This window comes from Chelonia mydas, chromosome 4, assembly GCF_015237465.2.
Source record: "Chelonia mydas isolate rCheMyd1 chromosome 4, rCheMyd1.pri.v2, whole genome shotgun sequence".
Classification (NCBI taxonomy): Eukaryota; Metazoa; Chordata; order Testudines; family Cheloniidae; genus Chelonia; species Chelonia mydas.
The window spans coordinates 96,520,350-96,547,735 of NC_057852.1; the positions used below are offsets into that span (position 1 = coordinate 96,520,350).

At 41.7% G+C, this 27,386-nt stretch overlaps 1 protein-coding gene across 23 annotated transcripts in view; it reads left to right on the forward strand.

Annotated features, from left to right (window-relative positions):
• The window catches only part of APBB2 (amyloid beta precursor protein binding family B member 2), a 328,434-nt gene that overhangs the window by 137,994 nt on the left and 163,054 nt on the right, over nucleotides 1–27,386 (forward strand). For 15 of the 23 annotated variants that reach the window (XM_037897880.2, XM_037897878.2, XM_043544465.1 and 12 more), the window contains one exon: nucleotides 24,864–25,676. In XM_037897880.2, coding sequence (XP_037753808.1) covers nucleotides 24,864–25,676 — 813 coding nt within the window. Of the gene's footprint in view, nucleotides 1–12,367; nucleotides 12,437–24,863; nucleotides 25,677–27,386 lie in introns of all 23 variants that reach the window. The other 8 variants (XM_043544467.1, XM_043544470.1, XM_043544475.1 and 5 more) reach the window with 1 other exon arrangement.

The following is a 27,386-nucleotide window of genomic DNA, read 5'->3' on the forward strand; positions in this document are numbered from 1 at the left end:
CAGGAGTTGGGAGGTTTGGGGGGAACCTGGACCCGCCCTCAACTCCGGGTTCCAGCCCAGGGCCCTGTGGAATGCAGCTGTTTAGAGTCCCTCATGGAATAGATGTGTAACAGCAACAACTCCCTGGGCTACTTCCCCATGGCTTCCTCCCAACACCTCCTGTATCCTCACCATAGGACCTTCCTCCTGGTGTCTGATAATGCTTGTACTCCTCAGTCCTCCAACAGTCCGCGTTCTCACTCTCAGCTCCTAGCGCCTCTTGCTCCCAGCTCCTTACATGCACACCACAAACTGAAGTGAGCTCCTTTTTAAACTCAGGTGCCCTGATTACCCTGCCTTAATTGATTCTAGCAGCTTCTTGATTGGCTGCAGGTGTTCTAATCAGCCTGTCTGTCTTAATTGTCTCCAGAAGGTTCCTGATTGTTCTGGAACCTTCCCTCTTACCTTACTCAGGGAAAAGGGACCTACTTAACCTGGGGCTAATATATCTGCCTTCCATTACTCTGCTGTAGCCATCTGGCCCGACCCTGTCACAAGATATTGAACAGAACCAGACTCAGGACCAATCCCTGCAGGACCCCATTCTACGTGCACTTCCAGCTTGATTGTGAACCACTGATAACTACTCTCTGGGAACCGGTTTTCCAGCCAGTTATGCATCCACCTTATAGTAGCTCCATCCACGTTGTATTTCCTAAGTTTGTTTATGAGAAGGTCATGTGAGACAGTATCAAAAGTCTTACTAAAATAAAGATATACCATGTCTACCACTTCCTCTCCATCCACGAGGCTTCTTACCCTGTCAAAGAAAGCTATTAAGTTGTTTTGAAATGTTTTGTTCTTGACAAATCCATGCTCATTGTTACTTATCACTTTGTTATCTTCTAGGTGTTCGCAAATTGATTTTTTAATTATTTGCTCCAGTATCTGTCCGGGTACTGAAGTTAAGATGGGCTTTGCAGTGTATATAGGAGAGGTTGGGGTTACACTTTTCTCTGAGAAAATCTTGTACTCCATGTTGTACCATGTCTTCCAGAGAAGTTTGCATCTCCAGCAACTGCACAGCCTTCTGTTTGAGGTCCAGTTTACAAGCATTTAACTCTTCTAAGATGTGAGTTGTCACAGATGCAACCGATGTGTTTCTATAACCTGAACATCTAGAAATGCATCTCCTGGCTTACCACTGACATCAAGATAAAGTATGCAGTGACATAATACTTGACACCCATTTGCATTGATGCATTCATCAGCCACGTATGCACAGTTTTTGAATATGGTGAGAGAGTTCTTCACTTTTTCAACTGCTGAAGTTTTCACTGTTGCACCACATGCTTCTAACCACTCTGTTGAGTTTCTTGCAGAAAGATAGTGATCATTTGCCAGTCTTGTTCAGAACCAGTGTCCAACTTCAGGGTTAACAAGTGACAATGCAGTTAACATTGGTCTCCAGTTCATAGTTTCTGGTATCTCTTCCTTAAAAAGAAAGTATGATGTGACAGCCATATTTGTTCTCATAAACTGTGTGGTGTCTCCAGCATTCCTAACAGCCTCATTAAGTACTAGAACTGGCTTTGACAATGACTGGCTTACAAGGCTTTCTGCATGTTGATGTAGTCCAGAGGTTTGGTGTTTTGCAGCCTTTTCACATAGTTTGTCAGTATTGGCTTTGCTGATTGTTCTGGCAAACCAAGCTCTCCAGTTTTACCAGTTGTAGCAGTGGGAAGCTTTCCTTCTTCATAAGCTTTTTTGCAAGAGGTGCACCAGTAGCCGTCTTTTGTAACTTCAATGAATGGGAAATGTTTGACTGACAAACATCGGGAACTGCCTTTATGCAACGGAGACAGTGTTTCTTCCGTAGATAGCTGTATTTGTGCTTCAGGCTATTTGGATGTAGATACACCACTTGAACCTTCAGATGGCATGCTGGTATGTTCTTCATCTTGGTTGGTTTGACCGCTGGAGGGGGGCAATGGGGGAGTTAGGGGAGGTGTAGGGAAATCCCTGCATGTGCTGTTATTTGCCCCACTTCCCCTTGTGCTTCTATGTGCCCCCATGCTCCTTCTCCTTGTTCTGCTTTTTATGGGTTGCTGGTGTTTGTCCCCAAAACTCCTACCCCACAAGAACCAGCTTCACCTCCAAGCATCAGTTATGGTAAATCCATGTCTCCAGTGCATTCCCCTTCCCATACCCTACCCAGTGTTTCAAGCTCTGCAAACTCAAGCAGAATGTGCTGTATAAGTTACACTTAGGGCTTGTCTACACTGACAGGGCTGCCCCGGTGCAGCTGTGCTGCTGTAGTGCTTAGTGAAGACGCTATCTGTGCTGACGGGCGAGCTTCTACCATCAGCGTAGGTACTCCACCTCCCCGAGAGATGATAGCTAGGTCAACAGGAGAAGCCCTCCCGTTGATATAGCAGTGTCTACACCAAGGGTTAGCTCGGTATAACTGAGTCACTTAGGGATGTCAGTTTTCCCCTGAATGATGTAGTTATACTGACATAAGTTTGTAGTGTAGACCAGGGTTTGGGTTAGAAATTAGGTCGATATAACTAGGTTGCTCGGGATCTTAAAAATCCATACCTCTGAGCGATGCAGTTAAACCGACCTACCCACCAGTGTAGACAGTGCTAGGTGGATGGGAGAATTCTCCCGTCAACCTAGCTACTACCTCTCGGTGAAGGGGATTATCTACCCCGATGGGAGCACCCCTTCTGTTGGCATGAGTAATGTCTTCACTGAAGCGCTGCAGCAACGCAGCCTGTTTTAAGTGTAGACGAGTCCTTAGGGGTTACGTTGGGAAAGTTTTCTTCACAACTATAACATGCTAGAGCCTTTTATTTTCAATGAAAACTGAGACTTGATAGAACAGCCTAGAAGTTTGCTGACCGCTCTCCCTAGGCCAGTTAGGGCTTGGTGTACATGGGGAAATGTACTGGCAGAATTTTACTGGTATAATTGTACTGCTGTAGTTATACTGGTATAACTTCCTATGTGGAAACTTATTCTGAAATAAGAGTGGCTTTTTTCATTTTAGTTTATACCATGTCCAAAGCAACATAATCTAAGTAGAAAAAACGGCATTTTTATTCCAGAATAAGAGTGTACGCATGGGAGCTATATTCATATAGTTCTAGTGGTATAATTATGCTGGTAAAATTTACTGTGCAGACAAGCCTAAAGATATTTTCTATCTCTTTCTCCTGTTACAAGTAGCATAATGACTCGTTTATTTTTCTGAGATTCTATGGGAAAATATTTATTCTAAGGGCCTGATTTTCACTTTCACCAAGGATCTTTTATACTGAGCTGACAAAATGTAATTGATGCCCACTTTAAAGCTCCCTTACACTACTGGAGAAGAGTAAAGAGGCCTAAATGCAAACCAGGCCATAAAATTTTGGCATAATTCATACCTACTGGAGACATTTTTCAAATTTGTTTCCGGAAAGTTGCAAATATCAGTTTGCTCAGATGGAGAAAAGAAAATATTGAGATACAGAGAGGTGCTTCTGCTCCAAACAATACAAACAGCCTCAGGGTAAATTTTTCAAAAGTGCCTAGGTGACTTAGGAGCCTAAGGGCTGGTCTACGTCAGGAACTTACATCAATATAGCTGCGTCTCTCAGGGGTGTGAAAAATCCACACTCCGGAAAGACGTAGCTATACCGACCTGACCCCCTGCTGTAGGCAGTGCTACGTTGATGGAAGAATTCTTCTGTTGGCCCAGCTACCGCCACTTCGGGAGGTGGATTACCTACGCCAGGGGTTCTCAAACTTCATTGCACCATGACCCCTTCTGACAACAAAAATTACTTCATGATTCCAGAAGGGGACACTGAAGTCTGAGCCAGCTTGAGCCCCACTGCCCTGGGTGGGGGGCCTCAAGCCCCGCTGCCTGGGGGCGGGGAGAGGGGGAGCAAAGCCAAAGGCCAAGGGCCTCAGCCCCAGGCAGGGAGCCTGTAACTTGAGCTCCAACGCCTAGCACTGAAGCCCTAGGGCTTCGGACCCAGACCCCAGCAAGTCTAAACCGGCCCTGGTGACCCCATTAAAAGGGGGTCGCGACCCACTTTAGGGTTCCAACCCACAGTTTAAGAACCACTGACCTACACCAATGGGAGAACTCCTCCTGTTGGCATACTAATGTCTACTCCAGTGGTTTTCAGCCTGTGGTCCGTGGAGCCCTGGGGATCTGCAGACTGTGTATAAGATTTCCCAAGGGGTCTGCACCTCCATCTGAAATTTTTAGGGGTCCGCAAAAGAAAAAAGGTTGAAAACCACTAGTTTACACCGAAGAGCTACAGTGGCACAGCTGCAGCACTGCAGCTGTGTCACTGTAGTGGTTTAAGTATAGTCAATGGCACTTAAGCGCCTAAATTATTTAGGTAATGTGGCTAGTGCATTAGACTGGTGCTCAGGAGACCTGGGTTCTATTCCTGGCTCTGCCACTGCCTTGCTAGATGATGTTGGGCAAGTCATTTAATCTCTCTGTGCCTCAGTTTCCCCATTTGTAAAATGCGGAAATGATACTGACCTTGTTCGTAAAACACTTTGAGATCTATTGGTGAAAAGTTCTATGTAAGAGCTAGGTATTCTTCTTTTCTTTTATTTTGAAACTGTTACCCGTGATATGAGATCAAGTCTGGTATTATTTCTTAAATCAGGCATGTGATGTATATATAATTTCTATGTATTATTGCTGTAACACAAGTCAGCAACACCTTGTCTTTGGAAGAGAAGAAACAGTTTTTCTAAATGAGGGTAAAGAATTGCAGACTTGAGGTTTAACTTGCATTAAATGAAGCTGACAGTATTAAATGAACTGACAGTAACAAGTTTAACTAAAATAACAAGGAGTCCTTGTGGCACCTTAGAGACTAACATATTTATTTGGGCATAAGCTTTCGTGGGTTAGAATCCACTTCATCAGATGCATGGAGTGAAAATACTGGAAGGATGGGGGTTGCTTTACCAAGTGTGAGTCAGTCTAAGGAGATAAATCAATTAATGGCAGGATACCAAGGGAGGAAAAATAACTTTTGAAGTGGTAAGAGAGTGGCCCATTACAGACAGTTGACAAGAAGGTGTGAGTAACAGTCGGGAGAAATTAGTATTGGGGAAATTAAGTTTTGGTTTTGTAATGACCCAACCACTCCCAGTGTATAAATTGGGCCTAATCTGATGGTATCCAGTTTGCAAATGTTGCACTTCATGAACATTACCTTTGCCATTGCCCTTTTATGTTGGCCTTAGTAACTTTATTGTTGAAATACTTTTTATATATTTATGGCTTTATGGAAAACATAGTGGTGAAAACAGCCTAACATACTGATAACTTAAAGCTTTGTATATAAGTTTTTATTGGAGTTCAGGGCAACAATACAACTAAATTTTCTGCTTTTTCTCATGTCTTTTATTACCAGGTTTCATGTTTGTTGTAATTTAGCCAAACTTTAGCAACATCTATACGCTAGTAAGCTCAGTTAATTTCTGTTATATTCTCCTTCCACTTCCCTATGAATTGCTTAGTTTATAAGGCCCATAAGGTAAGCTTGACATCTTGGTTTCAGTTGTAGATATGGTTTAGTGCCTTGAGTTAAATAAGAATTACGGTTTCCCAACATAACGCAGCAAAATTAAACAGAAGATCTTGATCTAGCTGTCAAAGCAGGCTGAAGGTAAAAGTTACATATTCAGGTACTAACAAACAATCAACTTTCTGCAGAGTTACTGTATGATATGACTTCGTCTGGCACTCAGAATTTTTTTTAGTATTCAGTTTGCTTAAACAAAACTATAACAATTGGTTTATAAATTAGCTATTTATAATTCTCAGAGTATTTTCTGTTTGCACCATTAAGATTTTGTAGAGAGGGGAAAAATTTTGCTTTTATAGGCAACCTTGCTGGGATGTAGTTCTTGGTTTTTGTTTTTGTTGTAAGGTTTATGAGCCTAATTTTAGTTCAGTTTTAATGGGACAGCAAATTACAGACTGACAGTGTGGAGACTAACGTGAGTTTCCCTGTTGAAAAGACATCCTGTGTTCTGAAATACACCCTGTTCAATTACTGAAAACGGTGAATGCAGTTGGTAGGACATAGGTATGTGAGTGACATAAACATGGATTGCATTTTCTTCCTCTTGCTGCTGCTCCACAGAATGTGAACCCAACCAGTTTCATGCTGTTGCCAGCATGCATCCTCTGCAGTCAGTAACAGAGAACAGAAAATTAGGAAGGAAGATGATGGAGATGGGGACTAACTTTTTTTTAACTCAGAGGTTTAGGAGAATAAGAGAATCCCAGCAAAATGGAGCTCAGAATCTGGAAATCTGTTTCAATTTCTGAAAAATGTCAGATGGTTAATTAAAACTGCTGTCATTACGTCTTCCTATTTAAGGTACTTATGGGCCCCATTACCATTGTATGTCTCAGTCTTTAATGTATATTAAGGGACTTGCTCAAAGTCACACAGGAAGTCTGTGGCAGAGCAGTAAATTGAGCCCCAGTCTTCCAAGCCCAAAACTGTTGTCTTAACATCCTTTTTTTGTTGGTACAGGTTAGTGGCTTCTATAATACACTCTGGGAGGCAGTAATCCTTGGAGATAGTTACTAATCATCTATCAAGTCTTCTTGACTAGATGGTTTTCCTTTTCTTTTGTTATTTGTTACTCTCTGATTTAGAAAGCAACACTATAATAACGGATCACCATTATATGTTAAAGACACGGGGAAGGGATATGAATCCTCCTCCTATTTTCAAGCAGGTTCCTATTTTTAACCCAAGCCTCCTTTATGAGCCAGGGAGAAAAGGAGAAAATTAAATTAAATGGTTAGAAATACTATACTAATTTAAGACAAATAAAAGATTATTTCAATAAATATTAAATAAAATAATTTAGCCAGGTAGCATAAGGAAGGTTCACTTCTGTACTCCATACACTAGAATCTTGCCGTCTGGATTTTGCTACTCTGCAAAACCAACAGTTCTCCTCAGAAAAATCAGATCATCTCATGTCACAAAGGTATGGAGATAGCACTATATTGATGTCTTTTGTTACAAAGATTGATTACGCTTACAAAATATACTACAGTATGTTTACTAGCAGATCATAAAATGTAAGTAATTAAAACTAAACTACACTTGTCAAATAAATGAGCAAAGATCAAATTTACGAACCTAAAATCTGAAGTTAGGCTGTTAAATCCATGTTTAAGTACCTAAATAGAAGCAGCCTGATTTTCAGAGGTGCTAATCACCTACCTACAGCTACTATTAGTCTGTGGGAACTGCAGGTGCTCAGCACTTAAAAATCAGGTCACTTTTATTTAGATGCCTAACTTAAGGTACTTAGATTTAAACATTTTGATTAAATTATATTCTGATTCTTTGATTTTTGTTTATTGCAAACTAATCTGTAATGGATTCTCAGTCTGTATGAATTAATGAGGTTCTGCTGTACTTTGATTTCTCTCCATTCTTTACATTTTGGCTTTTGTTTATTATTTCACTTTGTCTTGCTTCATCTATGATAGCTTCATATAGTGTACTAATGGATTATGTCCCATTTATTTTATTTACTTCTCAAATCCTCCCTTAAGCCAGTATAAAGTCTGTGAGACCCAAGAGGATTCCTGTTCTCACATCATATTTGGTGTAAAATAGATATAGGCTAATTACTTTGATATTGTGAATTTGCTTTTATTTGCTTATTTAATATTTTTTGCTGGGGCCTGGATGTATTGACGACCATCAGTAAGTATATTAGAATAAGAGTGTTCAGTACAAAACACAGAGAACAGTTAAATATTTAAAGGATCGTGTAAACTGGTTTTGAGTGAATCTGGCTTTGGTGATGTGCAGATGAACTTTCAGAATGCACACAGCTACAACAACACTGCATTCAAAGGATAACACGTTCTTCTGTTGAACCCTGATTGAATCATGAGATTGCCCTGGCCACCAACAAATGAGTATTGTTCCTGCAGCATTGTTTCAAGTCTACTTTGCTTTTCCAAACACGTATACTGCCTCAGTAATATCTGGCTCAAAACTTCTAGCTTCAATCTGGGTAATTTTGGTGTAAAACTAAACTGTAGCTAACAATAAACTGGTGAACAGTGATTCATTGTTGTCAGGCCTCAAGGTTTTGGTTGTTATGAGATTGGTCAGTAAAAGAGAAAGAGGTCTGTATATATGTAAATTAGTTAATGTGCCAGTAGATGGTGCTCAAGAATATGCACCACTGTTCCTAAATTTTTCAGGAGCAAAGCAGCTTTTATATACTGCAAATGGGATTCAGTGGCTGGGCTGAATGGGTGTGGATCTATGCTAAGGATAGCTGTTCCTTCTGCTTGCTGTTTTTTGGGCTTTAATCCAACACTCCCTTTGGGCTCATCTTATTTATTGCACAATAATTATGGAATCAATTAGCTATGTTTAGTAATAAAGCTGCTGCATGAGTGTAAACCATCTTTATGCATGGTGTTTTATTCACCTGCATGTCCTGATCAAAAGGGTTTTTAAAGGGCTTGATATTGACTTGGTGCCATTAAGAACATTTGGAAAGCTGGGCATTGGTAATAGAGCCTGTAAGTAACCATCCTTGGACTAGCTCTCCTTCCTGATCTAAGTGTTGTCAAATGATCTATGTCAGATTTATGTGGAAGATGAAAAAATTATAGTCTGAACTAATACAGTCTGATTCAGATTAAATCGTTTTGCCTGGCAAATTTAGCAGAGCCTCTATCGTTGTTTCTTCCCATTATCTTGTTAGGAACCTGGATAGCCTGTCTGCTTTATGAGGCAGTTTATTTCTTTGTTTGCCCTAATAGAAACATGTGGCACAGAGTTAAGAAAACAAAGGCTGTCCTGCTGTCTATTATTTTGGTTGGGATTATTTTGGTTTTGGTAATCCAAAACAGGTTTATATGGCACTTCAAGAATGGGTACGAGTTAAATTTTGGTTGACACTGGAGAGAGAAAAATGGCAAGCTTTGGAAAAGCAAATCCAGCTGGCTGCTTGGTCAATCAATTGCAGGAATTCAGTTAAGGTTTCAAAATTTGTTTTTCAGTTTATATGCACACAGAGAGAATGAAATACACACTATTTTTTACCAAATAGAAATGTGTGTGTTTGTGTTTGAGGGGAAGTGAAGAGGGGGTGATAAATAAGGTGTATTGCATTTTTTGATTGCAGAATGTATGCATCTATGCAGAGATGAAGAAAAAAATAAGTTCTTAAACTTGTATGTGCTTTGTATTTGAACCATAGGATTCAAAAAGATAAACTGTTTTGACAGAAGATGTTTACTTGACAAACGGTGTTTCTGGAAATATACAGATCTGGTGGCAGAAAGTCGTCTTATTCTTGCTTGCAAGGAGCCGAGATATGGCACACTCTCTGTCTTCATGTGATATTAATTCAGGTTATTGTCTGCCAGACTATTCTATTCTGCATAGGAAAAAATCTAATTTAAAAAAAAGAAAAGAAAATTAAATGGAAAAAAAGTCTCGCTGGGTCATCTTGTCCATGCTTCTGCTAAGTTCAGGGCAGCTCCTTATCGTATATTATTTTACGCTTTGTGTAAATGGAAGGGGTTTCTATTTATTTTTTATATGATCACTGGATTTAAGAAAAATCCTATGGTACGTGGTGACAATACAGTTTTATTAAGCTAAAATGCAAGACGCTCTGTCCTTAAGGACTGTGCCTCAGATGAGCAGTCAAGTATAAGTGCTTGTGTTTGTATCTGTATCTAATATAAAATTCCTATTAATCCTATAAAAATAATAATGCAAGGGACCATGAGTTAGACCTATTATTTGCTTGTATCTTTAAAACGGTTAGAATCTTGTTGTGAGTATTGTCTTGTCTCTACATTTTTGCTGGCAAGGAAGTGGGGTGGGAAACCTCAAGAAAACTGATAAGAAGATATGCTCTACTTGAATTCTTAAACCCATGGTAGGATTTTAAGTTTGTTTTAACTTAATAGCATTATATAAAGACAGATTAGTATTACGGATTTTCATTAACAAGACTTATAAGAACATCACTATAACACAGATAGTATTGCTGCTGTGCGGTTGATTATATGTTTAGCTCTAAATTTTCATATGAAGTTATATGGCAGAGGAGGCTGGCTGGGGTATCTTCTAAACTGGACAGGAGTCAGGGGAGGAAACTGCTCAGTGAGGGAGCTAGCGATGGGCGTGGAAGCTCGGCAGTGTTAGGTAAAATGGGAGAAACTGGAAATGGGTCAGTGCTCAGCAGGGAAGCTGGTTTAGGTGTTGAAGTGGGTTGTTGAGAAGGGCCCTAGGAGCCAGAGTGGGAAGTAGAAGATGATCTTGACTGTTGCAAAGTAGGCACTGGTAAGGGAGAGGCACTCAAATAAACTGCTTGCAACCCTACTCCTTTCCTGCTCCCCGTGTTTCCCAAGCAGCGCCTTCCCTGCTCAGAGTTCTCCAGTCAGTAACTTTCCTTCTGGTTCTGTTGAGCTACTGCTTCCCTATCAGAAGCTTCTTATCTCCAGCTTCCATGTTCAGCCACTCCTAGTCTCAGTGTAGTATTTTCTAAATGGACAACCATCCTAATTCTCAATTACTGAGGGACAATCTCCACTCATTGATATATTTTTCTTTCCACAAGCAAATCTCTGTACAACTTTTAATGAGTGACGTACCCAAGTATTCGGATTCTAATATCTAAACTGTACTGTTAAATCTATTCAGCTAAATTTGGGTTATAGCTGATTATGTACTCTATGTATCATATGACTTTTAAAAACTAACTTTATATTTGTGGATGTTCTAAGCACTATACCCAGATGTGCAGATACTCTTTTCCCAGCCTATGTATTATAAACTTTTTTTAACAATAGCTTTCCTTGTCACTCCTGCCGGACTTTCTCTTCTCCTCCAGTAGAAGTGACGTTGGCTGTAGCAGCAACACCAGCACCCCGATTCCCCACCACAGTTTCCCCAAACTTTGCAAGTGTTTTCAGGATCTGGTTCCCCTCCCAAGAAGAAAGGCTTAGCATTGACCAAAAAAAAAAGAGTCATGCTTAGATAATCATGTAACATGTATGCTGAAGATGGCACAGTGAAGGTTGACATAGCAGGAAGGAAATCTTCCAGCATGTTGGCCTGATTCTGATCTTAGTTATACCAGCATAAATCTGGATGTCACTGGAATTACTCTGGATTTGCACCAGTGTAACTGAGACCAGAATTGCAGGTTCTGTATGTAAAGGATGAGTGTGGTACAGGGAGACCTAGAATTAAGATTGGCGTCAGAACCTTTTCATGAGAGTGTTGACTTCTTAGCACTGAAATTTGCCACTTAAAAAGTTATAGTAAATTAATTTTTGTAGAGAAATAAATTTTTAATTTAATTGTATATTATTAGTAAGTTTAGAGAATTATTTTTAGCATTTAGTTAAATACTGTTGTATCCTCTATCTTTACTATGAAGCCGTTCAGGCTTTTGGTTATGACTGAAGTTACATAACATCTGAGATGATAAGCTCAAACCCTGATAAGTTTGTCATATTATATTATATTTACTAGATATCTCTGCAGAAAACAAAATCTGCTTTGTGAAAATGTTGGTGGGTTTTTTTTTTTTTTTTTTTTGGTCTCTGTCCAAGTTTAGAACTTGCAACCTCAGATACTGCATAACTGCAACCCTAATCACAGGTACCCATAGATGCATAGGTTTCCAGTGTACTTATTTACCCCATTCAAAAATTATTTTAACCCTCCCCCCACCCAAACTATTACAACAAAACACTGTATTAAAGAAAAACTCACCACCAAGGAAGTGCCATCCAAAAAAAATATTCTTGGCCTGCCTGATTGTTCTCTAGTGTTGGATCTGTTGTTCAAGCCATTTGCTACTGTCCAGTGTCAAAGGCTGGGCCCTATTCTGTTAATTCTTACTCAAGTGAATATTCCTCACTCATGCATATCAAAGTCTGTGACTGCTCTCCTGGGTAAGTGTTACTTGAGTGAGAACTGCAGGATCAAACCTGTATTTTATAACATGATTAAATGTTTACCCCAGTATGTTGCTCTAAAAATGGGAAATCTTGTTGATATTTTGCTCTCTTCCTTACTAAAGTATGCACTGGGAATAAAAAACATGCTGACAGTAGGGTTTTTTTAAGTATTTGTTCTAATTAGTTTTACAAAATAACCTGACCCTCTACTGAAACATTCTGCAGCTTTCAACAGTTATGAAAACTGAGCAGCATTATGTTGCGACATTTTATTAGTCATGCTTAACAGCTCTTTAGGAATTTTTATAATGTGGTGTTTTTTCTTTTGTGTTTTTCTTTGTTTTTAATTTCTTAAATGATCCCTCTTTTCAGATTTCAAATTATAATCCTTTTCCTGATCCATTGCTGAAGCCCTGTGATCCATGTCAGAAGTACTTCCAGGTCAGATGCCCTTTCACATATTTCCATAAGCAGAATCTTTAAAAATCTTTCTCTTCTTACCAGGCCCATATTTGTTTTAATTTTGCATTCATGAGTGGAACAAGCAGACACTTTCCTTTCTTTCTTTTTTTTAAACTGATCCTTTCTTAAGTAAATTCTTGCGTTAGGAAAGGTTTTTAAAAGCTGAATAAAGTACAGTCACAAATAAATATGTTCTATTAAAAACATTTATGTTATGTTTGAATACTAATGTTCTTGTGTTTGTAGCCAAAAAAAGCCCTGCACTGTATAAGGTTTGTGATGTGGCTTTTGAAAAATATCAATAAGGGCTATTTGGTTAATATTGTTATTTGTATTACAGTAGTGCCCCACCCAGGATCATGACCTCATTGTGTCTGACACTGTACAGATGTGGAATAGTCCTGGCCCAAACATGGATCAGTATCTGGTTAAAAGATTGGAAACAAAGTGTAGGAATAAATAGTCCATTTTCACAATTGAGAGAGATGAACAGTGGGGTCTCCAAGGATCTGTACTGGGATCTGTGCTGTTCAATATATTCATTAATGATCTGGGAAAAGGAGTGAACAATGAAGAGGCAAGGTTTGCAGGTGATGCAAAATTATTGGAGATAGTTAAGTTCAAAGCTGACTGCAGAGAGTTATGGGAGATGTCACAAAACAGAGTGACTGGGAACCAACATGGCAGATGAAATTCTACATTGATAAGTGCAAAATAATGTACATTGGAAAAAATAATCCCAGTTATACACATATATAATGGGGGGATCTATATTAGCTGTTACCACTCAAGAAAGAGATCTTAGACCATGGACAGTTCTCTGAACACTTCAACACAATAAGCAGCAGTGGTCAAAAATGCTAACAGAATAATAGGAAATATTAGGAAAGGAATAGAAAATACGGCAAGTCATAATGCCTCTATATAAATCCATGGTACACCCACACCTTGAATACTGTGTCCAGGTCTGGTTGTCCCACCTCAAAAAGGTTATAGTGGAACTAGAAAAAGTTCAGAAAAGGGCAACAAAAGTTATCAAGGTTATGGAACGACTTCCATGTGAGGAGAGACTAAAAAGATTAGGGCTGTTCATCTTTGAAAAGAGAGGACTAAGGAGAGCCATTATAGAAGTCTATAAAATCATGAATGGTGTGGACAAAGTGAATAGAGAAGTGTTATTTACCCTTTCCCACAATACACAAGCTAGCTATTTTAATCACCTGATTAAATTAGGATTAGTACAAACAGAAGTACTTTTTCACACAACGTGCAGTTAACCTGTAGGATTCATTGCCATGAAATGTTGTGATAGCCAAAAATATAACTCAGTTCATAAAAGAATGAGGTAAATTCATGGAGGATAGGTCCACCAATGGGTGTTAGCCAAGATGGTCAGGGACACAACCTCATGCTTGGGGAGACCCTAGACCTCTGACTGCCAGAATCTGGGAGGGGAAGACATGGTTGGATCACTCCAACTGCGTTGTTCTGTTACACTCCCTCTGAAACTCTGGTACTGGCCATTGGTTAGACCCAGTATGTCAATTTTTTGTGTTTTTCTGATGAGATACGACAGGTCTGTATTAGATACAATGGACGTAGGGGAGAAAAAGGATTAATTGAAAAAAAAAATAAGATAAGTAAACAGGAGTTAAGGAATCTAGCTGTGAACACCTGTGTATATAATATTCTGTTTCAGTACCCAAAATTACTTTCTTTGAAGCTATATACTAACCATCATCCCTGGTGAATGGTTGTGCAGGTATATGATTCCTGTAGTTAAGGTTGCTCAGTGCTTCCCGTTATAAAACACCATTTTCACTTACTTCTAATTTTGCCAAATTTTAACCATTTGGGTTGAAATTTTCCATGTTGGTTGTCTGTCTCAGGCTAACACTCTCTCTATTTATAATTATTTCAGCAAAAATGGTTACACCATTTCCCAGAAGAAGGTTAGGGAAAAATATTTTGTTTTGCCCATGTTTAAAAAAATTAGCATTTAGTTTATAAACTGTATTTCCTCCATGCTTTGGAGCAGGGACTTAAAATTTAGCCGGGGGTTCACCCTGGTGTCAAGATGTGTCTTTGGCCATCCCTGTGAAAATCCGTTCAAATTTGGCCAAGTTTTCATCCTCTCAAAAAATCTAAGTTGCACATGCTTAGTCGAGACATATTAGAGTTTGGCAGCTATATTCTCTGAAGATTCTGTCTGCACTGAGCATGCTTTAGCCCAGAGCTTCAAGGACAGAGAAGGACTTTCCCTGCAATTGCTGTCTCTGCAACCAGGTGACACTGGGGTGCCAGGCACAGGAACTGATAGGAGGGAGACTGTCTCTTTTGTGCTCTTAGTGGTTCCCTGCTGGTGCCCTGGCAGCATGGTAGCGATGTGAAACCACCTGACTGAAATGCCGAGGGATGAGAATTTGTACTTAGAGGGTTCATGAAGAGGGACGTCTGGGCCTGGGGCAGGGGATGGGATTAGGGTGGAGGCTAGGACCTGGGACTAAGGTGAGGGAACTGGGATGAGGAGCTAGAGTGGGGAGGCTGGGAAGCTGTGGCAGGGTTTGCGGGAGAGGGAGAGAGATGTGGAGCCAGGAGACCCACAGGAAACGGAACAATGGCAAAGGCAAGACAACCTCAGGCGTACACATTCAAAGCATCTAAGCTAACAATGGCTGGGCCATCAGTGGGGAAGAAGCTATTATGTATGGCTCCATCCAGGCTAGAATGGCTACTCTTCCCAAGGCTAAGCCTGGGATCAAAGCATATCTAAAACCTCAAAGACCCTGGAAGGGGGTATGAGTGAGCTAGGGGAGACCACCAAGGTTGTATCAGTGAAAGGCTGGCAGGGGATGACACAGAGAGAGGCAGATGTTGTGACTGGGGCAATGTGCTTCTCTCAGCCACAGATGGAGTTAATGGGGCTGAGGGAAACTTACAAAGGTGTAAGTAATACCCATGCATGTAGGCTGTTTATTGTTTTCATGGATATGCTCTACATGCTTTGTGCCTTTGAGAAAAGACTAAATAATGCTTGGTTTTGAAGATGCTTGTTCTGTGTCACTGCAAATGTGTGCTGTGACTGGCTCCCTAAGGGAAACTCTTACTGGTGCCAATACCGAGTTGGACCTGTGTTAACATGGTTGGGGATCAGGGGGCTGCAGCCCAGAGATCCAGTTTTGGAGAGTGGAACCGCTTGTCTGTAGATCCCTTGCCTCATTTGTTGCAGAAGCTGGGGGGTTGTAGTGAATGAGGCAGGGGACTGCAGGAAGAGAGAGGATGCTCTCATGGTTAAGGAAGTTGGACTGGATTCTATCCCCGCCTCTCCCACAAAGCTCCTACATGATGCTGGGCACATCATTTAAACCAGACTTGTCACAGATGGCTACTAGCTGTGTTGCTCCTCATTTTCTGGGTGCCCGGCTTGAGATCCTGAGGTCTGATTTTCACCAGAGCTGAGTACTCTCAGTTGCATCGGAAGTCAATGAGAACTCTTCTCTGAATGAAAAAGTGATATAAAATGCTAAATTCTCTGAAAAATCAGGTCATGGGCATCTCAGATTGGGCAACGCTGTTGACATTAATGTCTCTGTGCCCCAGCTGCCCATTTATTAAATAGGGCTAATAATACCATATATTCTCACAGGGATGCTATGAAGGTAAATATAAGCTAATGTTTGTGGAACACTCAGATAGCTGAACCTGTCCCCATTGAAGTCAATGGCAAAACTCCTACCCATTTCAGTGGTGGAGGTTTGGGTCCTTAATAGGTGTTAGCCGATGGCCAGGGATGTTTGGTGAGGTGCCAGCTATGCCCGTTTATACCATCCGTGACTTTAACCGCTAGGACGCACTGTCCCTTCGCGGCGGGCAGCCCGGGCTAGGCTGACGGATGCCCCAAGGTCCTAACCACCCGTGACTTTAACTGCTAGAGCTCAGAGCTCCTTCGCAGCGGGCAGTCAACACTGACTGACAGGTGCCCCAATGGTAGCACTAAGAGCCTCTCCACACCCGTGACTTTAACTGCTAGAGCTCAGAGCTCCTTCGCAGCGGGCAGCCAGGATTGACTGACAGGTGCCCCAAGAGTTTGCCCCGTGGAGGCGGCACAACTCAACGCTAGGCTCTTAGTACTCTCACCTAATGGCCAGGCTTTATAGCCAAAACGGCTGAGGTTCTTTAATTGTGTTGGCTGCTTTACAGTAAACCAGAGAAACAAGTCAGGCTTATGCACAATGGTTACCAAAATTTATTAAACTAGATTCTAATCATGTGGTTACAAAATTGCTAGTGCCTACTTATTTAAATGTAGAGATGTTACACACACAAACAAGTTACAAAACTGAAGCCACAATCCCAAAGAAAAGAAAACAAAGTATAGAGCTCTATTTCAAAATATGTGTACACTAAAGATAGGAGATCAGGTGTGGGTGCTTCTTACCCTCCTTGCATCTCTCGATTCCAGCGGTGCCAAGCCAGGATCGGTCACTCAATTCCGCGGAAAGACGAATAAGGGACAAGGCTTAGGGACCCTCTTAGCTGCAGAAGCCTTGGGAGGCTGTCACTTATCTGACCAGCAGATAGATAGTGAAAAGCACTCAAAAATCATGGTGCTGTAGGTCCCATACTTATACCTCTGTACTCCTTTATTCTCTTTCTCCTTTCTTATGCCAAATTGGGGCTGGTCTGTCTGGGCGACGCCAGCTCTCGCAAGAGTAGTTCACACTTGCAAGGGAGAAACAATAAGTTTCGACTACTGGACACTTCTTTTATCAGGGTAAATATTTTCCCACCTAGGATGTTGGGGTGTGTGCATCACGCTATTTAGTAGGGGCTAAGAGCCATGTCTGTCACAGCTTCTCTGTCTGCTGTGAGCCTAATCGTTGTATATGTTCCCAGAGGCACATTGTCACAGCACACCTGTGCTTCTCACAGCTTCAAAGGCTGTGCTGGAATTTATGTTGAGTGCCCTGTTGTTTTGGCTCCCGTGTGTTTCCAGCAATGCTGGTCTGAGGGGGGGCTGGCTGTCTGGCTACAATAGGGCAGTATAGGACTGAGTTCAGGATCAAAGCTCAAGAGGGTTAAATTAATCATTATAGTGTCTGATTAAAAAACGTCTGCTGTCCGTTCCAGGGGGCTTTCAGAACGCTATGGAAATTGCAGAAGGCTAGGTTTCTAGTGGCTTTCACATCTCCCCATTGACATCAAAGGAAGTCTTTCCACTGACTGTAGTGGGAGCTGGATCAGGCCCACAATGCTGAAGTTAACCCAGACTGTATGAATGACGAAGTTGGGACCATATTAAGGCTGACATTGGCATGAACCAGTATTGTTTGCAAATAATTATTTGAGTATGCCTTATAATTTTTTCTCCTTATCTGTATTATCTTTGTTCTCCGCTTTACCTCTACTGCTTCATTGCTTTCTTTGTTCTAGTGAAGTATTTAAAAATGGCCAACAACAGGATCTGGCAGCAAGGGGTAAATTCTGTCTCTCTATAGGTAGGTCTACACTTACGGTGGCATGTACAGTGCAGGAACTGCGTGTCCCATGAGCATGGGTATAAATAGCAGTGTAGACGGTTGGTGAGGCACTGCTTAGGTGAGTGGAGTACAGATATGCCAGAACCCTAGGGGATATACACTACGTGGCTCTCCATATGCCCGAGCAGTGCCTCCCCTGTAGCAGTGTAGTGTCTCGCTCTCACAGCTTTTCCCTGCTTCAGGGAAGCTCCCTGCTGCCAGAGCCTTTCCCTGCTTCTTCCCGCTGCCGGAGCCATTCACTGCTGCATGTAGCTACACGCTGCAGGTGAAGCTAAGGCTTTGGCAGGTGCAGTTCTATAACATAACACAAGGGAGCATAGGAAGTGTGAGTGGAGTGTGGCACAGCATTCTGACGTGTGGGGACTCCCTGTGTGACATTGCATATGTAGTGGTGGGAGCATTGGCAGTTAATCCATTGTGTGTGGCTCTTTCAAGTCTCCAGCTTCTTAGGGCACATAAGACTGTAAAAGCCTCTGCAGAGCAGCTCTGCAGACTCTCTGGGACTTTAAGGAGGGACAAGGTTTCTTTTCCGTCCACTCACAGGCTGGGTGCTAGCAGGAAGATCTGACCCTTATGGATTAGCAGGTCCAGTGGAACAGTTATCTCCCACGAATCCTGGCCTATCCACCTGGAGCACTTTTATGCTATGTATGCTAAAGAGCAGTGCTCCTTTATGGTCTTTCTGGAAGTACAGGGTTCGGGTTAATTCATGGAAAACTATGGTTTCATATTTTATTTTCTTTAAGTCTCATGATTTCAATTAAATTTAATCATGAATATTAAACACATTTATTTTTCTTCATTATTTTAAATCCTTCATTTTCCCTTTTTATTTTCAATGATGTGCTGTGTGTCCTATCATAACATGCCTACTCTAGGTGCATTAGGAAGTAAATGTGCAATAATGGCAAGGCATCTTTGTAATTACTGGCTTCTGCAATGGCAATGGAATTAGTTTTACCATATTGAAATACTTCCGTAACCCTGAAACCAGATTCTTGGAGCAGCTAGAGGCTATGTGTTATGATTAATATTTATTATATGTATTACCGTAATGCATAGGAGCACTAGTCATGTTGTTGATCACTTTTCTGACAGGAAAATTGTACATTCATTTTACATCCTGATACCTCAGGGTCCCATTCAAAAAAAACAACATCCACATCACTGTGGATGGAGGCTGTTCCTCTCCTTTATGCAAATGCTAGGATATTATTTTTCTGACAATAAAATAGAGTAAGGGAATAAAACCCCTAGGGGGGGAGAGAGAGAGAAATGGAGACTGCAAGTGGCTCTAGTCCCAGAACTGGAACTACATGTTTATGAGGTTGGCAGGCAGAAAGGTGAAATGTGTTCACGTAAAGCAGGGGTGGGCAAACTGCGGCCCTTCAGACATTTTAATCCGCCCCCGAGCTCTCACTGGGGAGCAGGGTCCGGGGTTTTCCCTGCTCCAGCCAGGGAGCGAGGTTGGGGGCTTGCTCCACTCCGTGTTTGCCGTGGCGCTATGCTGCTCTCGGAAGCAGTTGTGTGTCCCCCCCACCCGCTCCTACACGTAGAGGCAGCCAGGGAGCTCTGCATGCTGCCCCCACCCCAAGCAACACCCCTGCAGCTTCCATCGTCCAGGAACTACAGCCAATGGGAGCTGCGGGGGGCGGGGGGGGCGCCTGCAGGAGCTGGAGGGGACATGCCGCTGCTTCTGGCAGGTGCTTGAGGTAAGTGCCGCCCGGAGCCTGCACCCCTGCCCCATCCCTGATCCCCCTCCCGCCCTCTGAACCCCTCTGTCCCAGCACAGAGCACGCTCCTGCACTCCAAACCCCTCTTCTCCAGCCCCACCCCAAAGCCTGCACCCCAATGCCCAATTTTGTGAGCGTTCATGGCCCGCCATACAATTTCCATACCCAGATGTGGCCCTTTGGCCAAAAAGTTTGCCCACTCCGATGTAAAGGCAGTACTGTATGGTGTACTGGGAAATGTGAAGTACAGACTTGGGGCCAGCTCCTGCCTTGCTTTGCCTCTTGTGACATTACTTATACATCTGAGGGAAGTGAGTGGAAAACACTCCCAAATCAAAATGGTAATACTGAGGGGGAAATGTGGGTTGGAACTAGTTTGGACTTCCTTGGGAATTGGTAGGAACACTCTAACTATGAGATGTAACCAAGTGAAAACAGTTGCACCTGACTCAGAATTAAAGGGGGTGGATGAAGAAGAGGCGCCAAAAGAAATCTGATTCCCTGAAGTTTTGAATTGCAAATTGGGATATGCTTCCTCTGGACAAACTGACATTCTGAATGAAAGCATCTTAGTGCCTGAAGTAGGGTGTTATCTTTTCCTTCTCACTCTTTATCTTTATGTTCTGTTTCTGTTCTCACTCCTACCTTCAGGTAATTTAAGCCCTTCCTTAGTACTCATATATTTTCTAGTACGTGCAGTAATTCTTTCTCAGGCAGTCTTCCATCCTTGATAGACAGGAAGTGCTCTTCACGTCAGGATGGATTTTCCCCATCTATATTCCCTTGTCCATTGTTGCCTCCTGTTGTTTCTCTTCTTCACTTCACCTTTTTCTATCCTCTCGCTTTGTCACTTATTGATCTGGTTCCAACTCCTTCCCTCCCTAATTTCTTCCTTTCTTACCATTTGACTCCTCCTCCTCCTTTCCTTTCTTCATTTCCATTCTGGTTCTCCTCTCTCTGCCATGTACTTGTGTCCAATCCTCCCCACACCCATTAATACTAATTCCCAACTCATTTGTTTCTAACTGATGCTGCTCCTAGCTCTGCTTAATACTTCAGTTTCAGGTAGAACAAGGAATGGAACACAAATTATAGGATGCAGGAGCTGCCTGATAGCGTAGGAACAGCACTTTGTAAATGAGTGTGTAGATGAGTATGAGGGCAGGATCAATGGAAGATAACCAAAAATCTACTTCATGAGAGGACATACTCCCTCATCTAAATATATGCACTACTTAGGCTATGATGGTTAGGAGTTGCACATTTGAGTTGTATAAACAATAAGAAGAAAAGGAGGACTTGTGGCACCTTAGAGACTAACAAATTTATTTGAGCATAAGCTTTCGTGAGCTACAGCTCACTTCATCGGATGCATTCTCAAATAAATTTGTTAGTCTCTAAGGTGCCACAAGTACTCCTTTTCTTTTTGCGAATACAGACTAACATGGCTGCTACTCTGAAACCTGTATAAACAATGTAATGTATACACAACAGTGAGGTACAATAACTTCATGTTGAGCCATTTAAAACCTTTGCTCATGATTCATTTTCTAGGAATGAGTCAGTATTCGTAGAGTAGACTACTAATCATGTTGGTTTGTACTTACGTCTCCATGTGTTGATTTTGTCATTTGAAATGCAATCCACTGGAGACTGAGTAAATCATGTGGAAGGATGTGTTTGAACTTTATCTAGGAAGATGTATTTTTCTTAAGAATTCTGTTCGAGACAAAAAGTAGTTAGAAAAACATTGCAGTGGACACTGGAATCTTCACAACTGGGGTGCCTGCTTGTAACAGTATTAATTAACTGTATATAGATTGTAATCTTATTTCAGGTTGTCATAGTTAGATTATTATTATTATTATTTTACATTTTATTTTACTGAAATGTACTATGATTTTCTGATTTCAAAAACTGGCCTGCATAAATAGCATACAATTTTGGACACTCTACCAGGCATAAACTGGAAGGGGTCACAATTATCCTTTCCTTAAAAGTTTTACAAAGAGTGTGTTGGTTGATCACAGGATGACAATGAGCCACCAATGTGATGCAGCCATGAAAAAGGCTAATGCAGTCGTAGGTTGCATCAGGCGAGGTATTGCCAGTAGAGACAGGGAAGCGGTAGTACCGTTATACAAGGCACTGATGAGACCTCATCTGGAATACTGTGTGCAGTTCTGGTCTCCCATGTTTAAGAAAGATGAATTCAAACTGGAACAGGTGCAGAGAAGGGCAACTAGGATGATCAGAGGAATGGAAAACCTACTTAGGAGACTCAAAGGGCTTGGCTTGTTTAGCCTAACCAAAAGAAGGCTGAGGGGAGATATGGTTGCTATCTATAAAGACATCAGAGGAATAAATACCAAGGAGGGAGAGGAGTTATTTAAATTAAGGGCCAATGTGGACACAAGAACAAATGGATATTATCTGCTCATCAACAAGTTTAGTTTTGAAATGAGACAAAGGTTTCTAACCATCAGAGAAGTGAAGTTCTGGAACACCCCGCTAAGGGAAACAGTGGGGGCAAAAAACCTAACTGGCTTCAAGACTGAACTTGATCGGTTTATTGAGGGGATGATATGATGAGACTGCCTATTATGGCACGTAACTGATCTGCGACTGCTAGCAGCAAATATCTCCAGCAGCCAGTGATGGGACACTAGGTCGGGAGGGCTCTGAGTTACTACAGAGAATTCTTTCCCAGATGTCTTGCTGTTGGGTCTTGCCATATACTCAGGGTCTAACTGATTGTCATATTAGGGGTCAAGAAGCAATTTTCCCCCAAGTTAGATTGGCAGAGACTCTGGTATTTTTCACCTTCCTCAGCAGCATGGGGCCAGGGTGTAAACTAGGGTAAATGGTGGATTCTCTGTAACTTGAAGTCTTTAAATCATGATGTAAGGATTTAAGTAACTCAGCAGAGGTTATGGATCTATTATAGGTTATAAGTCAGAAGTGGGTTGGTGAGGTTTTGTGGCCTGCAATGTGCAGGAGGTCAGACTAGATAATCATGATAATTCCTTCTGACCTTAAAGTCTATGAGTGTTTAACGTCTAGATTGCCTTCAGACCAAAAGAAATTAAAAACCAAACCAAAAGAAATTAAAAAAGCAAATCAATAAATTCAAGTAACTTGTTCTAAGACAAAAAATTCTACATACATGCTTTTATAACAGAGGGCCCTTGTGCATAACTTTATGTTGAGACCTCAACCAGATGAGTCATGACATTACTTTGTGTCTTGAAGTATCAATCTGACGGACAAGATGTGAGATGGCAACTCTTAAAAGTTTTAATTATCTGTGGGAAACACACAAATTTCAGAAATTTGTGATATTTTAAACCTCCCATGGTTACAATAATAAAAATACACATTTATTATTAACTAAATAACTAAAACTAAAGTTAGAAGGCTAACAGACCAGAATTTGAGGAAATCACAGTAATCAGATCATGAAAAATCGTGTGTTTAAACCCTTTGTAAACCACCCCTTAGGACTGGAAGTTACTCTATGTCTGTGATACAGAGGAAAAGAGAGAGTCAAGGATACATTAGTCTGTTTTCTAAGGTTTAAATGAAATGAAATATGTAATTCTGAAAATGAGTTGAACTGTAGGGTTAACAAGTGTACCTGAATTTAAGTAAACCTTTCATATAGTGCTCCTTATTTTGTATATAAAGAAAAAGCCCACAAGTTCTTAATTTTTTGTAAATCCACATTTTACGATAGTCTCTTCTTTCACATATTGAATACTCAAAGGCGCAATACATCTTAACTAGAAAGTTCTCCCAGTGGCTGGCTCAGACTATAGTTTTTTATCCATGGATATACCTACAGCCAACCCCTCATTTTACTGTGCGAATCAGCCCTGTCTGAGAACTAGGAACAAACGGAGACGGTGCTTCATACTCTGTCAGAGGGAGTGATTACTAATTGGCCTCTCAAAAGAGTGAGTAACAGGAAGCATTCAGGGTGTATTTATTATGATTAATGGGAGCCATACTTTACCATGGCAGTGACAGTAGGCAGCAGAGGAAACAAAAGCTACTTTTTTTTTTTAAATAAAAAATCCTTTACTTGATCATTTCATCACAGTCTGAAAATCCTCTCCCTGCCCAAGCCTAGTTCTCTGAAAGCTTGAGCAATGTCTCGGACAAGCTGAGAGTTTGCCCACAAGTTGCAAACCACTAAGAAAAGTAGAAGAATGTTGTAGTCCAGTTACGGAATATATGCAGTCTCCCTTTGGAAGTACAGCTTATCAATAGCCAAAGATGTTGTGAACTATAAAAATAGTGGGCCACATTCATCCCTGGAGTAACTTCTTAGGAATCAGTAGAATTGCATCAGGGATAAATTTGCCAAATTGTGTTTTTTGTGCGGATGTGAAAGAATTGTTGCTAAATATGTACAGTATTGTAAAAACACTATAGCTAACAAAATAGCATAGCATGTATGCATAAAAACACTAGAGAATTGCCAAAAAATTAGCAAACAGCTGTACAAAAAAATTTGCAAACAGCTGTGGTACATTTCTTGAAGCTGTTAAGAGGCAATAGCTGGCTTTGCCAGTCAGCCCTAAAATAAGCAATAACAATGTTTCATTTCTACCAGGGTGCAAAGGGAGTAGTGTCTTGCTTTGGTCTGTAGGGCCACTCACTCTTCAGGCATTCATCAGCTCACTACTGATGAGTCCTAAAGAAATTCTTGCCCTACTCCTTGGCTGATGAGGCGGTGAAACATTTAAGTTTTAGTGAGAGAGAGAGAGGATGATGAACTTCAGGGCTGCAAAGCAGATGCAAAGTACTTCTCTCCCTCCCCAGAATTTACCTAGTTGGAACACAGTAGCTCAAACATGCAAAAATGTAAAATAAAATTTGGGGTCAAAAACCTTGTATACTTTTCTTAACAACTTAACATTCCCCAATGTCATCTCCACCCTTTTTGCCTTTGGACCTCCATGTTTAATAAACTGATCTTTTCTCTTGAGGTGTCTGTCCTCCTTCCTGCTTAGTTTATAGAAACTATTCTTTGCACATTACATAAAACATTGCATCCCATTTCCAAAAGCTCTGTTACAAGGAGTATACAATTAATGTATCTCATGAATATTTCTTTTTCTTTTCTAGTTGACTCCAGTGTGGACGCATTGGCTGTGTTTATGGCAAGCAGTAGCACAACAGACATTGTGAATCGCAATAATCCTGCCACTCCCCCAAATACTCTTAACTTACGCTCCTCCCATAATGAACTATTGAATGCGGAAATAAAGCATACCGAAACAAAGAACAGCACTCCCCCAAAATGCAGGAAAAAATATGCATTAACTAACATTCAGACAGCCATGGGCCTTTCGGATCCAGCAGCACAGCCCCTTCTGGGGAACAACTCTGCCAATATAAAGCTGGTGAAGAATGGAGAAAATCAGCTTAGAAAAGCAGCAGAACAGGGGCAACAGGATCCCAACAAAAATCTCACTATGACTGCAGGCATAAACATAACTTCTGAGAAGTTAGAAGGTAAAGAGCCAACCCCTCAGGATTCTGCAGGCTGTGAAATATTCTCTTCTCAACCTAGGAGGAGCAAGAGCTTCCTAAATTACTATGCAGATCTGGAAACATCAACCAGGGAACTAGAACAAAATTTTGGGAACAGCCATGTAGTGATGGAGGAGAAAGCGGCACAAAGTAACAGCCAGGCTTCTACCATGATTGTCAATGGGGATGTGCTGCCTCAGAAACAAAACAAGCTGTCCAGTCCAGAAGATGGCCAAGTAGCCACTGTATCATCAAGTCCTGAGACTAAGAAGGACCATCCTAAAACTGGAGCCAAAACAGATTGTGCATTACATCGGATTCAAAATCTGGCTCCAAGTGATGAAGACTCCAGCTGGACGACGTTATCGCAGGACAGTGCTTCTCCAAGTTCACCCGATGAAACAGGTACAAAAGTGAAGAAATGTTTCCCTCAACTCTTAGTAACTATCATTCTTTAAAAATGTGTTTGTTGTTTCTCTTGAGTCTCATTGTGTAGACAGCTGGGGATAAGTGAGACAATCTGGGAGAAGAAAGGGACATTACAATTCTCCTTACCAAGCAGTAGCTTGTTTTGGGAGAGTTATGAGTCCCGAGGTAAAATTAGATGATCATTATGGTCCCTTCTGGCCCTGAAATATATGAATGAAGTAAATCATAGCTAAACCTAATGGTGAGACTAAGCCCTGGTCTACACTAGGACTTTAGGTCGAATTTAGCAGCGTTAAATCGATGTAAACCTGCACCCGTCCACACGATGAAGCCCTTTATTTCGACTTAAAGGGCTCTTAAAATAGATTTCCTTACTCCACCCCTGACAAGTGGATTAGCACTTAAATCGGCCTTGCCGGGTCGAATTTGGGGTACTGTGGACACAATTCGACGGTATTGGCCTCCGGGAGCTATCCCAGAGTGCTCCATTGTGACTGCTCCGGACAGCACTCTCAACTCAGATGCACGATTGTTTGCCGTTGCTCTGACGCAGGGAGGGGTGACTGATGACATGGCTTACAGGGAGTTAAAATCAACAAAGGGGGTGGCTTTACATCAAGGAGTATTTCAGGCAGGACTTCACGGAGGGTTCCAATAAGAAATGGTGCACCTAAGTTATTGTTCTTATTGGAACAAAGAGGTTAGTCTGGCCTCTGATTGGTACATGGCTAGATTTACCTCGCTGCACCTTCTCTGTGAGTGACTGCAGTGTGACCTAGAGGAATGAGTCCCCTAGACGGGGGGCGGGAGGGGGGTATGCAAATGAGTACAAAACAAATCTGGTCTATTTCTTGTTTTGATCCACTCCATCTATCTTTTACATCTTTGGCTGGCAGCAGACGGTGCAGAAGGACTGCATGCCATCCACATCTCATGGCTGCTCGACAGAAGATGGTACAATAGGACTGCTAGCCATCCTCATCTCTTGCCTGCCCGGCAGAAGATGATGCAATAGGACTGCTAGCAATCCGTATCACCTGCCTGCTCACCGTAAGATGGTTCAATAGGACTGACTGCAGGACTAAAGAGAATGACCTGATCAAGTCACTCCAAATTTAGTCCCTGCGCCCATGTCTGCCCAGGCGCTCCTGATCGACCTCACAGAGGCGACCAGGAGCACCTTGGACATGACGATGACGGGTACCAGTCCTATTGCACCGTCTGCTGCCACAAGGCAATGGGTTGCTGCTGCTGTGTAGCAATGCAGTACCACGTCTGCCAGCACCCAGGAGACATACGGTGACAGTGAGCTGAGCGGGCTCCATGCTTGCCGTGGTATGGCATCTGCACAGGTAACTCAGGAAAAAAGGCGCGAAACGATTGTATGCCCTTGCTTTCACAGAGGGAGGGAGGGAACGGGGGCCTGACGATATGTACCCAGAACCACCCGCAACAATGTTTTAGCCCCATCAGGCATTGGGATCTCAACCCAGAATTCCAATGGGCAGCAGAGACTGCGGGAACTGTGGGATAGCTACCCACAGTGCAAGGTTCCGGAAGTCAACGCTTGCCTTGGTACTGTGGAAGCACTCCGCCGAGTTAATGCACTTAGAGCATTTTCTGTGGGGACACACACTCTCGAATATATAAAACCAATTTCTAAAAAACCGACTTCTATAAATTCAA